Source organism: Electrophorus electricus, chromosome 5 (genome assembly GCF_013358815.1).
Source record: "Electrophorus electricus isolate fEleEle1 chromosome 5, fEleEle1.pri, whole genome shotgun sequence".
Taxonomy (NCBI): Eukaryota; Metazoa; Chordata; class Actinopteri; order Gymnotiformes; family Gymnotidae; genus Electrophorus; species Electrophorus electricus.
Genome location: NC_049539.1, coordinates 13,487,765 through 13,500,389, shown reverse-complemented (window position 1 = coordinate 13,500,389; position 12,625 = coordinate 13,487,765). Strand labels below are relative to the sequence as shown.

Below are 12,625 nucleotides of genomic sequence, written 5' to 3'. Positions count from 1 at the left end.
ATCCAAAGGTGTGCGTGCGCGCGCGCATGTGTTTATGTGTGCGTGTGTGATGACGCTCCTGAAACGTGGCCGGTGCCCGGTGATACTGCTCCTCGGGCAGATCAGTTCTGCAGTCAGGTGCCATTTCCTCGAGTTCCGAACCTGCTTTTCAGTTAACAGCCACTTCTTCCCGGTCGCGGCGGTGTACTGAGGTCCCCCTGACAAGCTCGACCTTCTCGCTAGGTACCAGAAAAACCTGGAGGAGGCGAAGAACGTGGGAATAAAGAAAGCGGTGACGGTGAACATCGCGGTGGGCTTCACTTACTTCATGATCTACATGGCGTACGCGCTGGCCTTCTGGTACGGTAGCACCCTCATCTTTGCTGGAGAGTACAGCATCGGATCCCTGCTCACGGTACGAGCACTCCCAACCCGACACATGGTCGTCATGCATAGAGCAGAGGCCTTCTGTTCTGTGCTTGGAATCCAAAATCCAGTCGTGGATTTTGTAATGACAGTTAATGCAGCACAGGTGCTAAGGATTTTGTGCGGTCTGTTTACAGAGGAGTCAGGTTTAGTGAAAGTAAACGGCTAATTGGTTACTTTAACTGTTCAGTGAACTACCAGCGATGACAAAATCCAGGAGCGTCAAATGGATTCAGAGTCTGACGTAGGCTACAGCCTGGATTTCAGAAACGGATCAAGCCTTCCCTTCCTCTCACCTAGGTTTTCTTTGCCGTCATCATCGGTGCGTTCGGCATCGGCCAGACGTCCCCGAACATCCAGGCGTTCGCTAGCGCGCGGGGGGCTGCTCACAAGGTCTTCAGCATCATCGATCATGTGAGCAACACTGCTATCACAGTCACTTCCACTTCCTCACCGAAAACGCACTGCAGGTCAGTCTGCCTTTCCTCGTGCAGAAGATGCACGCCTGCGCGCACATGTTTGTGCTTCCTCTGAGACACACAAGGTCAGACACGGTGTCATTTCGGTTCCCACAATGTCGTAAAATCATGGGTTAGGGGGAAAATAATTCCTTGTTGCTGATCATTACATTAAGTGATCAGCAAAAGGTTTAAGGAACAGAAACAGGAAGTTAGGCAGTCAGAATAAGTTACTTGATATACGGCCTTGAGTTAGGACTCATGGAAACGCTGCTTACACGATGGTGCAGATACCCGCCTGCAACTTCCTACTTCACGTCCCGTGGTCCTTCCTACGGGACGAAACCGAACAAAAGATGATAGGGTGTGGGATCACACACGCATGCGCACACGCGCAAACTCAATAAACCTGTTTTTATTTAGACCCCTCGGTTGTCCTGTCATAACAAACACTGCACACACACTAATCAGGTAGGGGCTTTGAGGTACAGAGAAAAGGGCAGAAACGTGTCCAGATAAATGGGAGCATGCCTCCAGAGCTTCCTCCCATTGTGTGTGCCTCTGGATCTCAGGATAAGGCCTGCTCTGCTGTTGAGCTTTGAACCACCCATCCAAACAGGCTTCCACTAAGCACGGTTACAGCGCACCCCTCGAACACGGCAACATTTGGTTTGACATGCGCCACGTAGCAAAAGCAGGTTTTTTTTTCCACGCTCTGGTTTTGTTTGGTTTAATCTTGTTTGTTTTGGGGGGTTTTTTGCCCACAGGAGCCGAACATCGACAGTTTTTCTGATCAAGGCTACAAGCCCGACGTAGTGAAAGGAAACATCGAGTTCAGAAACATCCAGTTCACTTACCCCTCACGGCAGGATGTGAAAGTACGTTCGGCCCGGTACCAAGTCTGGTGCCAGCGGAAAAAAAGAGCATTGTTTGTAATGGTTTCATCTTTCCTGATGTGGGTTTGTGAATGTGCATATGTAATATGCATGTATCTGTGTATGCGCGTGCTTGCGTGTGTGCGTGTGTGTAGGTGCTCAGTGGTATGAGCCTGAAGGTCAGCTGTGGTCAGACTATTGCTCTCGTGGGTAGCAGCGGATGCGGCAAAAGCACAACAATCCAGCTGCTCCAACGCTTCTACGACCCCCAGGAGGGAACAGTAAGTGTGGAGATAGAGAGGCAAAGAGAAAAAGACTTTGAATACACATGGAGAGTGACAATTTCCATTTTTTCCTTTTTAAAAAGAAAACTAGAGTAAATATGGAATGGTGATATTGCCTTGCAGCACATTATGAGAGATTTTTTTTTTCCAGGGAACTTTCTGCACCATGCAGTACACCTTAAGAGTGTCTGTTCTCTTGCTGGCTGGCTTTCGCCCACCCAGACACAAGGTTTTAGGATGAGTTTTGGCAGCTGAGTCTAGGATCTGATGTCTTCGCTGCAGGAGATTTTTTTTATCTTTCACACAATTCGCATGAGTAAAGAGTTTTACTGAGCTACTGAACTCATGTAGCAGTGCTCACGCACAATCGCTAGATCTGAACATATAGGTCTCACATATATTACACGCCATGATCTCACCAATTTGTCAATCAGTACCAAAACAAAGAGTCTTAAGAAGACTGTTGAGAGGTGTTAGTTTACTGCTGCTGACTCTGGAGACCTTCAAGACCTTCCCTCACCCATCCAGTGATCATTTAGTTGGCCAATTTACATTATTAAGCTGTTAATAGTGTCACAGCAAACCAAGACTGTTTCAAGCAATGTGGAACAAAACCCACCCTTAGCCACCCAATTTTTCAGCTTCCGTTCTAAAAATACCTCATATCACTCCTGTACTCTTTAAGCTGCCTTCTCGACCCTCTAACCCGCCCTTTATATTTTTTAAGATTTCAGCACATTTCCTGAATATTATTCATGTACTACTGTTCCAACAGGGAAGCGATTCACATAGATTCAAAACAGTTACTGCCAGGTATGTAATGAAGACAAGGACTCTTGACTTCTCATTGCTGAGTATCTATAGAACAGTATCCAACATACCATTTATCATGAAGTTAGTTTCCATTCAGCGGGGTGATTATTTCAGCTCAAACGATATTAACTTCCCCCGCCAAGTTCTTCAGCCCTTGCAATCAGTACTTCTCAATGCTTCAAACCATTTAAGAGTTTAATAAAATGACCTTAGGTTGCCTTCCTGTCTTGGTGTTCCTAGATCCATAATTGAGCAGAATTGAGCTGGCCTCTCTGCTGTGGCGTTAGATCCTACTTAGGTGGTCTGGCCTTTGTCTGTAGGTGTGCATAGACGGCCATGACATTCGCACGCTGAACGTGCGCTACCTGAGGGAGCTCATCGGTGTGGTGAGCCAGGAGCCTGTCCTCTTCGCCACCACCATCGCTGAGAACATCCGGTACGGCCGCGAGGACGTCACGCAGGAAGAGATCCAACAGGCAGCGCGTGAGGCCAACGCCTATGACTTCATCATGAAGCTGCCTCAGGTAAGATGCCCCCTTGATTGCGCGATGTAATGCGAGATGTCTTTAATAAAGCAGCTGGACTATACACCTCTGATGTCATTAGCCACGAATTGGCATTTAAGTTTTAAGTAAAATTTCCAGTAAAGATGCTTTGACAATGATTATTTTTAATAGAGCTATATAAATAAACTTGAATTCAATTGTATTGAAATTAGCCTCTGTCCATTAGTAACCTGAGCACTGTCTTTTCAGCTCCAGCACCTGCTGGTGCTAATAGAGCCGCTGTTATGGAGTAGGAGCAGACTGAGGTTCGGACAGGGATCGGTCTGACACAAGTGTCCTTTGGCTGCATCTTGTGCGCTCTAATCCAACTCTAATCCATTTTTTTCAGAAATTTGAAACCCTGGTGGGCGACAGAGGCACGCAGATGAGCGGTGGGCAGAAGCAACGAATCGCTATCGCCCGGGCGCTCGTGCGCAATCCCAAGATCCTCCTGCTGGACGAGGCCACGTCCGCGCTGGACACGGAGAGCGAGGCGATCGTCCAGGCTGCCTTGGATAAGGTAAGGGAGAGGTTTCTTTTACTTCAGGACACCGGAATGGCCTGCAGGACAGCGATTCCTTACTGTGGCGGGAGTTAGGAGAAAAGGTGTAATGCACTGTTAGAAGTTCCCGCCATCATTGTGTGGTAGGTGAGACTGGGCAGGACCACCATTATCGTGGCGCACCGCTTGTCTACCATCCGCAACGCTGACATCATCGCCGGGTTCCAGCACGGGCGGATTGTGGAGCTGGGCACACACGACGAGCTCATGCAGAAAAAGGGCGTCTACCACTCTCTCGTCACAATGCAGGTGAGACGGAGCGTCAGCCAGTACACAGAAAAGTGTTGGAAGAAACGTTTTGTGTGTATGTGTGTGTGTGTGTGTTTACATTATAGAGAGAGGACACGGGCTATAACTTATTACTTAAAACAGCGAGTTACTTCATGTGACTTTGTGTGTATATGTATGTGCATATATTTGAACATTGTACATAAACACTACTTTAATCCCTCAGACCTTTAGTAGCACGGAGGCTGAGGAAGTGGTCATGGAGGAGGTGGGGCTAGACGAGAAAAGCCCCTCGCTCACCTCTATGACCGAGCACACACTCTTCAGACAGAAGAGCAAGAGCTTCATCGGCTCGGAGAACGAACTGAAAGATGGAGACAAAGACCCAGCGCCAGTAAAACTCTGACACACACAGAGTTTGAAATACACTCTCATCACCGGCCCCTTTTTTGATCAGACGTGTGTAGCCATTTAAAAACGTCTGGCTCACTCTCTCTCCGTCGCCCTGTGCAGGAGGAGAAGGTTCCGGATGTGTCCTTCCTCACCGTGCTCGGTCTGAATAAGAAGGAGTGGCCCTACATGGTAGTGGGCGTGTTCTGTGCCACCATCAACGGCGGCCTGCAGCCTGCCTTTGCGATCATCTTCTCCAAAATCATCGCCGTAGGTCCCGCCCACCAAAGCTGAAGTTCAGGCCATATATCATTTGGATAATTAGAGTACTAATAGACCCCCCCCCCCATCCTCCTCTTTTCTTGTCAGGTGTTTGCCGAGATGGACGAGGACATTAAAAGGGAGAGGGCGAATCTCTTCTCGCTGCTCTTTGCTGTCATCGGTGTCATTTCTTTCATTGCGCTCTTCTTACAGGTGCGATCGGCCTTGACAACCACAGCGCTCCGCCCGTTGCCCTACTGCACACGCACACCGAGGTTTTATTACCTGTTGTTACGGCTGTTCAGTAACCGGGACCTTTATGTCAGCCCCTGAGCTCACTTGCCTGTAGCAGTGTGGCAGAGCTGAGGAGCGTGCACGTGATGTAAAAAGTGCACGTAGCTTCCACTGGCCTGATAGTTGATGAGTTACTGAATAACCTGCACTCTTACTAAGGTACAGTGACCTAAATTCATTACAACTGGAATTTATCCCTCCAGGGGTATTCAGTTACAAACAACATGAAATAAGAGCAGCTGTAACATTTAAGAAGTGGAGATCTAATTACGCTTTGTTAAATCCACATATAAATTAGATAATGAGTGAAATTTCTTGTGACCATGGACTCAGCAGAAGTCCTAACCTCTGCACTGATGGCTGCGCTTTTATGGGGTGTAACCCTCCCTGAAGAATAGATAATGCACATAAATGTTTAGAGAGTTCAGGGTCCACAGAATCAACTGTAGTATGCATCAGCGAAAATCAAACTCGAAGTCTCAAGTTTCACAAGGCTACAAATAAAATTAAACTATATAAACTATGTCCTGAAAATCGTCATATGACTTACTATAACCTTTTATTGTTTACTGTGGGCATGAAAGAAGATGCGATTTTGCCAACAGTACAATGTCTGCTATAAAGTGTGTTTGGAATTCTCTTGCTCAGGGTTTCTGTTTTGGGAAAGCTGGTGAGATCCTGACCATGAGACTGAGATATAGAGCTTTTAAAGCCATGATGCGACAGGTGAGAGCCCACCGATGTGCCCATTCCATATGAGCTCACAGTGTTCCATATGAGCTCAAAGTATTCCATATGAGCTCAAAGTATTCCATATGAGCTCAGTGTTCCATATGAGCTCACAGTGTTCCATATGAGCTCACAGTATGAATTTAGATCATACAGCTCATATACAGAGTGCAGTTTACATATATAGATGCTTCATTCCCTCTCTGTGCGTGTTTTTCAGGACTTGGGCTGGTATGACGACCCTAAGAATAGTGTCGGCGCGCTGACCACCAGACTGGCCAATGACACTGCTCAAGTGCAGGGTGTAAGTCCTCATACCCCTGCCTGCCTTTGTATCTGCATACCATCCCCAAGCGTCCAGCTCACATCAAAGCACCGATTTACTTTCGGCCACCGAAATGCGAAGTCTAGTTAAGCATTCTCTCCTTCTCGCTCAGCTGACCTGCAAGGACAGGGGCAGAGAATATCAAATGTTAAATCAAATTGTTAAAAACAAAGCTGAATAAAAGTTAATTCCTCACTCATTTCTGGGAGAGAAAGGAGAATCAGAATATGCAGACAACGAAACAACTAACGTTAATGTTGTTGGTCGGCCAGAGATAAATTGTCCCCGCCGTATATAAAGTAATGAATTATTGGCTATCCTACAAAGAAGCCTGACAGTGTGCTAAATCTTCCTGCGGGATGAGAGAGTTGTGAAGTAAAGAATTAATCGGTATGCTCTATGGGCAGGCGACGGGCCTGAGGATGGCTACCCTGGCTCAGAACGTGGCCAACCTGGGAACATCCATCATCATCTCGTTCGTGTACGGCTGGCAGCTCACCCTGCTTGTCCTTTCCATCGTGCCAATCATGGCTGTCGCCGGAGCGATCCAGATGAAGATGTTAGCAGGCCACGCCTTGAAAGACAAGAAGGAGTTAGAGCTGGCTGGAAAGGTACCGCGTTACACACATCACAGACACACTATGGCTTATGGGTACATAAACTAGATGTCTGAACAACTCTGTCTATATTCAAACCAGTGTAAAGTCAAGAAACGGTTCTCCTTCCATGGGGAGACATTGTTTATGTGAAATGTGAACTTGTCCCGTGGCTGACAGGGTGCGTCTCCATTCCTCTGTCCATCCCTCAGGTCGCCACGGAGGCCATAGAAAACATCCGCACGGTTGTGTCACTGACCAGAGAGAGCAAGTTTGAAAGCCTGTTCCAGCAGAACCTGATTGTGCCCTACAAGTACGACAATTCTGATCAATAAACATTTTCTAACAAACCATTGATCAAGATGTGCGGTTATGAAAAGCAGTTCATCATTGCAATACCCTACTGCATGGTAACCACGCTTGATAAAATCATTTTGGTGATCGTCTGTGTCTTCTCAGGAACGCCCAGAAGAAGGCGCACATTTTCGGCTTGACGTTCTCGTTCTCCCAAGCCATGATCTACTTTGCTTACGCTGGCTGTTTCAAATTCGGCTCCTGGCTTTATGAGAAAGAAATGATCACCTTCGAGGGTGTCTTCCTGTGGGTAACCAAGCTCATGATAACGCTCATACTGGGACCAGTTGCCTGGGTATTATGCAAGCTAGCTGAAATTAGCGCATCTCACGATGAAATGCACGTGCCCCCCAGGTCTAGCTGCTGGCATGGACAGCATCAGAGTTTGGGTTATGGGGTACAAAGGTTGCCGTTTCCAGTGGGTATCGGCGAATTACTGGTGAAACAGACAAACGGGCGACGTAGCGGCAGCTTTTAACAGTAGAGAAAGCGAATCTTTTCCAGTTTTGCTCTTTTAAATGGCATGTAATTGGTTCAGTTCTAGTCACATGACTGGCTGACATGACTCATCACAACCTAAGTGCCCTGACCACTGCAGGCTCATCAAGGTGATGAGTCGTCATGTGTCACCTTACAGTAATACTTGTATCCACATTTAGTTTGATCAATTCTTCTTTGCGCTTTGCCAAGTTTTAATGTAAATTTCCTCTCCAGCCCAGCACGACCTTTCACATGTGAAAGCCTATTTGCAAGAGCCGTGTAGCAACTGATGAGTGTATAGTGTCCAAAGACTGGAGAGTGGGGTAGTCAACATACAGCCATTTAGTTAGAAATGACTAACAAGGTGGTAAAAGTAGAAAGACTGGTTTGTTTTCCTGTCCTGGCTTCATGGACGCTTTCACCTCCCATGAACTATTGGCCAACTGTTTGTACGAAGTAGAAGACTGGTTAGTGTTTGTGTGAGAGTTCTGTACGCTTAGTGTGTGTGTGTGTGTGTGTGTGTGTTTGTTTTTCCAGCGTAATCTCCGCTATAATGTACGGCGCCATGGCAGTGGGGGAAGCCAACTCCTTCACTCCGAACTACGCGAAGGCCAAGATGTCCGCCTCCCACGTGCTCATGCTCATCAACAAAGTCTCAGCCATCAACAACGACTCAGACGAGGGCGAACAGCCGGTATGGAGCCGTTCCTCCTCTTCCTCATTTCTTTCCCTCACTCCCTTGTTCGCTGTCTCGTTGCACAGCTAAAACGCTGGTGAAAATGAGCAGTTCTCACAAGGAGAACCTTTTCCTCACTTGAGGAGCATTTTTAAACGAAAGGAAAATCAATATTTGTCTGCATTACATCACTGGGTCTAATTCATCATATCTCCGAGCTGCTCTCCAAGCAGAAGACCTTACACTGAGCCTACATTAGTCATTCAGTGTCTTTTGGCTCTCATTGGTGTCTCTAGTGAGTGATACATTGGGAGTTAAGTTACTCCGAAAGTGCCGGACTTCGAAAGTGTTGATGACCTCAAAAGCTTCGGGGTCGGTGTGGCCACGGCGTTAATGGGTGGCCCTGCAACATCACCGAACGGGCGGGGCCACGCGTCCCTGTGGAATAATGGCAAACGGGGCATAGCCGCACGTCTCCAGTAATCCTGTAATTCCGCTTTGCGCAGGAGCACTTCTCGGGCAACGTGCGCCTCCAGGACGTGCATTTCAGCTACCCGTCGCGGCCCGCCGTGCCCGTGCTGCAGGGCCTGAGCCTGCGTGTGAAGAAGGGCCAGACGCTCGCCCTGGTGGGTAGCAGCGGCTGCGGCAAGAGCACCATCATCCAGCTGCTGGAGAGGTTCTACGACCCACGGCAGGGCGCGGTGGTGAGACGCGGCGCACACACACATGAACATACACGCACACACACACACACACACGCGCGCACACACGCGCGCACACACACACGAACATACACGCGCACACACACACACGAACATATACGCGCACACACGAATATACACGCGCACACACGAATATACACGCACACGCACGAATATACACGCACACGCACACACACGAATATACACGCACACGCACACACACGAATATACACGCACACGCACACACACGAATATACACGCACACACGAACATACACGCACACACACACACACACACACACGAACATACACGCGCACACACACACACGAACATATACGCGCACACACACACACGAACATATACGCGCACACGCACACACATGAACATACACGCACACGCACACACACGAACATACACGCGCACACACACACACGAACATACACGCGCACACACACACACACACACACACACGCACACACACACACACACACACACACGCACACACACACACACACACACACAAACATACACGCACATGTGCATACATAGAGACACGTGCAAAAAAAAACCACACACACACACACACACACACACAGAGAGAGTATAAAGTAACTGACTCAGCCCAGCAGGATGTTGACACTGCACACAGAGAAGGTAAATGAGTAAACCTCATGGAGTTTAGGTAGAGCAAGGAGGGAGGTATCAAAGGTGGGATTTTATTACCCCCCCCCCACACACACACACACTAAAGACAGCACAATAAGATCGGTCTCACGGGTGTTTGATCTCTACAAGTTTTATCTTGTGTAAAATTTCAACCCCCCCCCCCCCCCCCCCATGAGCAAGACATAATAAATCTTAATATCATAAACATATGGTCCCCACTATTTGGTCTTCCTTCTGTGCCTTGATCATTTAATGTGACAAATTGCACCATAAAGCAATATGATACCCAGAACATGAAAGTGGAATAAAGGTGTCCTGTGGGATGCTTCTTTTAAATCTCTACAGTGCCACAAGCTGGCCAACAAGTTCAGTGCATTAAAAACAAACACGAACCACCCAGCAGACCTTCAGGCAAATATTCATCGTGTAGAGTTTCAAAAGCCTTCCACAGCCGAGCGTGTCCGTTTGACTAGAGACGTCCAGATAGTAAGACGAACAGAGACAAACTGTTCCCCTGTTCTGCCCGGCAGATGCTGGACATCCATGACGCCAAGCAGCTGAACATCCACTGGCTGCGTTCGCAGATCGGCATCGTGTCGCAGGAGCCCGTGCTTTTCGACTGCAGCCTGGCTGAGAACATCGCCTACGGTGACAACAGCAGGCAGGTGGCGCCGGAGGAGGTGGAGCAGGCTGCCAGGGCTGCCAACATTCACTCCTTCATCGAGGGGCTTCCTCAGGTCTGCCCTCCCTCACACCGCGGGGTCCGCATGCTTAGCGAATCCCTCAGTGACTGTGGACCCTCAGTCCATAGAAGCTTATGGTAGAACCTGTGGACACGTAAGCGCAGGGAAGGAGGCGCAGGGCCCTGACTAATGTGTCTGTGTCCTGCGCAGAAGTACCAGACGCAGGCGGGGGATAAAGGTACGCAGCTGTCAGGTGGCCAAAAGCAGCGCATCGCCATAGCGAGGGCCATCCTACGCAACCCCAAACTGCTGCTGCTGGACGAGGCCACGTCGGCCCTGGACACGGAGAGTGAGAAGGTGACCCCTGAACTCCAGAGGGGGCATACCCCAGCAGCTGCTCCGGGGGGGGGGTCAACACCATCACAGGAGTGCAAATCTACCTGAGCTATGTCATCATGCATCTCCATATTCGGCACTGTGAAGAGGATCAGGAAATTTATCGCTCTTACCTCCGTTTTTCCTCTCTCTCTCTCTCTCTCTCTGTAGGTAGTCCAGGAGGCGCTGGACAAAGCGCGCGAGGGCCGCACGTGCATCGTGGTGGCTCACCGGCTGTCCACCATCCAGAATGCCGACGTCATCGCCGTGCTGAAAAATGGCGTGCTCGTGGAGCAGGGCACGCACCAGCAGCTCCTCAGCCAGCAGGGAGCGTACTACGCCCTCGTCAATTCACAGATGGGCCCCGGGAAGTAGAGTGGTCCCCTGGGGCACAGCAGAGGGGCAGAGAGGCACTGCGTCGGGACCGACACATGGAGAACGAGGAAAAAGTAGCACTTGTTTATGGAAAAAGCACAACCGACTTCTACTGAAGAAGAGAGGAAATGTTAGTCACTGGATTTAGCTCAGTCTCACAAGACGGGCAGCACTGTGGTTTTAAGGGAGTACGACCCAGTTATTTCTCCAGTTATTCAGCACAGTATACCTGAATAGTGGAACACACACTGGTAAAACGGACAGGAGACATACTGTGGTCAGCACACTTAGGAAGCCTTGGTTCTTGTGTCCATATACTTACTCCTGGGTCTACACTGGATCCTTAATCATTTCACCCACACATCACCTATAGTTGAACTTATTACTTTAACACTAACCAAGCACTTCCAAGTTTATGTGAGGGACAAACGGAGTACTAGGCCACATACCCACAACAGTGAGTCCAATCAGGTAGTTGTTTTGTACTGTATAATTTTTGAAGAACGCTTGGATCTGCAAGCGCTTAGTTCAGGATCATGCCCATTTAGTACCATAATGTGGTCTTATTTAAGATACTGTTATTGCACTAAAATGAGATTTACTTTTGATGCTTCAGTTTGTTTGTTTTTTTTAAAAAAGCATAGCACTTATTTATGAAACTAACATGGAGCACTCAGTAGGTTACCTTTTGTGACACTGCATCATGCTCAGGAGCTGAAGCACGTTCTGCTGGCTATCTACAACTTTGGAATAAAGTTTCCAGTGTTATTTGCCAATTTGGGTACACATTCATCTTTATGAATTTGACAGCACACTTACAACTCACTCATTCATATAAAAGACAGACATTCTATTTTTTCCACATTTCAGCTTTATTTAGTTGTTCATGGCATTTAAAGTTAGCCAAGTGCTAGAAATTACATTTAAACCTGTACTCTAATTGTAAAATAAACTGCATTCATACTACATGCATAAATTAATTTAGAACTCACTTAGAACCCCTAGTATATGAACCCAAGCTTATCTAGTACAGTTCTGTGATTACTTCCAACTTCTGTGTATGCAGTATTGGACCTGATGACCAATAACCCTACAAGCCTCTAGTAAAACACTTTACAGTAGAAACTTTCTCTGCCATTTTAAAAGGATTACTAGAAAGAGGAAAAAAAAAAAAAAGCAACCCTATACCATTCAGACAAGTTTAAATATGAACAATTAGCTACAAAAACATTTTTCATTGAGGTTCACCACTAATATTCCTATGGGAATTAAATATGATTGGCTATATTTAGGAGAAAAAACCCTTGAGCATAGAAATATCCTAAATAAAAATGGTTTTGTGATAAAAACGCAAGTGTTTAAGTCTTATTTAATGTTGAGGTCAGGTGTAAGCAGAGAAATCAGTTACTACTTAGGCAAGTAGTTTCAATTTAACAAAACTTGATTCCAACAAAAATGGAAAAAAAAAACAAACAAACAATTTAACAAATGTCTAAATCAAAATTCAGAGGATAAAGCCAGTAATGCTTCATTGCCCTATAAGCCACCAT

General features: G+C 47.4%; 1 protein-coding gene across 4 annotated transcripts in view; it reads left to right on the top strand.

Moving 5' to 3' along the window:
* The window catches only part of abcb4 (ATP-binding cassette, sub-family B (MDR/TAP), member 4), a 16,922-nt gene extending 4,378 nt beyond the window's left edge, over positions 1-12,544 (top strand). For 3 of the 4 annotated variants that reach the window (XM_027009536.2, XM_027009535.2, XM_035526681.1), the window contains exons 8-28: positions 1-8; positions 223-394; positions 706-819; positions 1,631-1,741; positions 1,894-2,019; positions 3,156-3,359; positions 3,730-3,900; positions 4,030-4,191; positions 4,397-4,564; positions 4,684-4,830; positions 4,930-5,034; positions 5,764-5,841; positions 6,065-6,148; positions 6,577-6,780; positions 6,978-7,078; positions 7,225-7,365; positions 8,137-8,293; positions 8,782-8,979; positions 10,173-10,379; positions 10,536-10,682; positions 10,872-12,544. The exon at positions 1-8 is cut by the window's left edge and continues 117 nt beyond it. In XM_027009536.2, coding sequence (XP_026865337.2) covers positions 1-8; positions 223-394; positions 706-819; positions 1,631-1,741; positions 1,894-2,019; positions 3,156-3,359; positions 3,730-3,900; positions 4,030-4,191; positions 4,397-4,564; positions 4,684-4,830; positions 4,930-5,034; positions 5,764-5,841; positions 6,065-6,148; positions 6,577-6,780; positions 6,978-7,078; positions 7,225-7,365; positions 8,137-8,293; positions 8,782-8,979; positions 10,173-10,379; positions 10,536-10,682; positions 10,872-11,075 — 3,009 coding nt within the window. In that variant the 3' untranslated portion in view covers positions 11,076-12,544. The remainder of the gene's footprint in view (positions 9-222; positions 395-705; positions 820-1,630; positions 1,742-1,893; positions 2,020-3,155; positions 3,360-3,729; positions 3,901-4,029; positions 4,192-4,396; positions 4,565-4,683; positions 4,831-4,929; positions 5,035-5,763; positions 5,842-6,064; positions 6,149-6,576; positions 6,781-6,977; positions 7,079-7,224; positions 7,366-8,136; positions 8,294-8,781; positions 8,980-10,172; positions 10,380-10,535; positions 10,683-10,871) is intronic. The other variant, XR_003410588.2, reaches the window with a different exon arrangement.
* Positions 12,545-12,625: the final 81 nt, after the last annotated feature.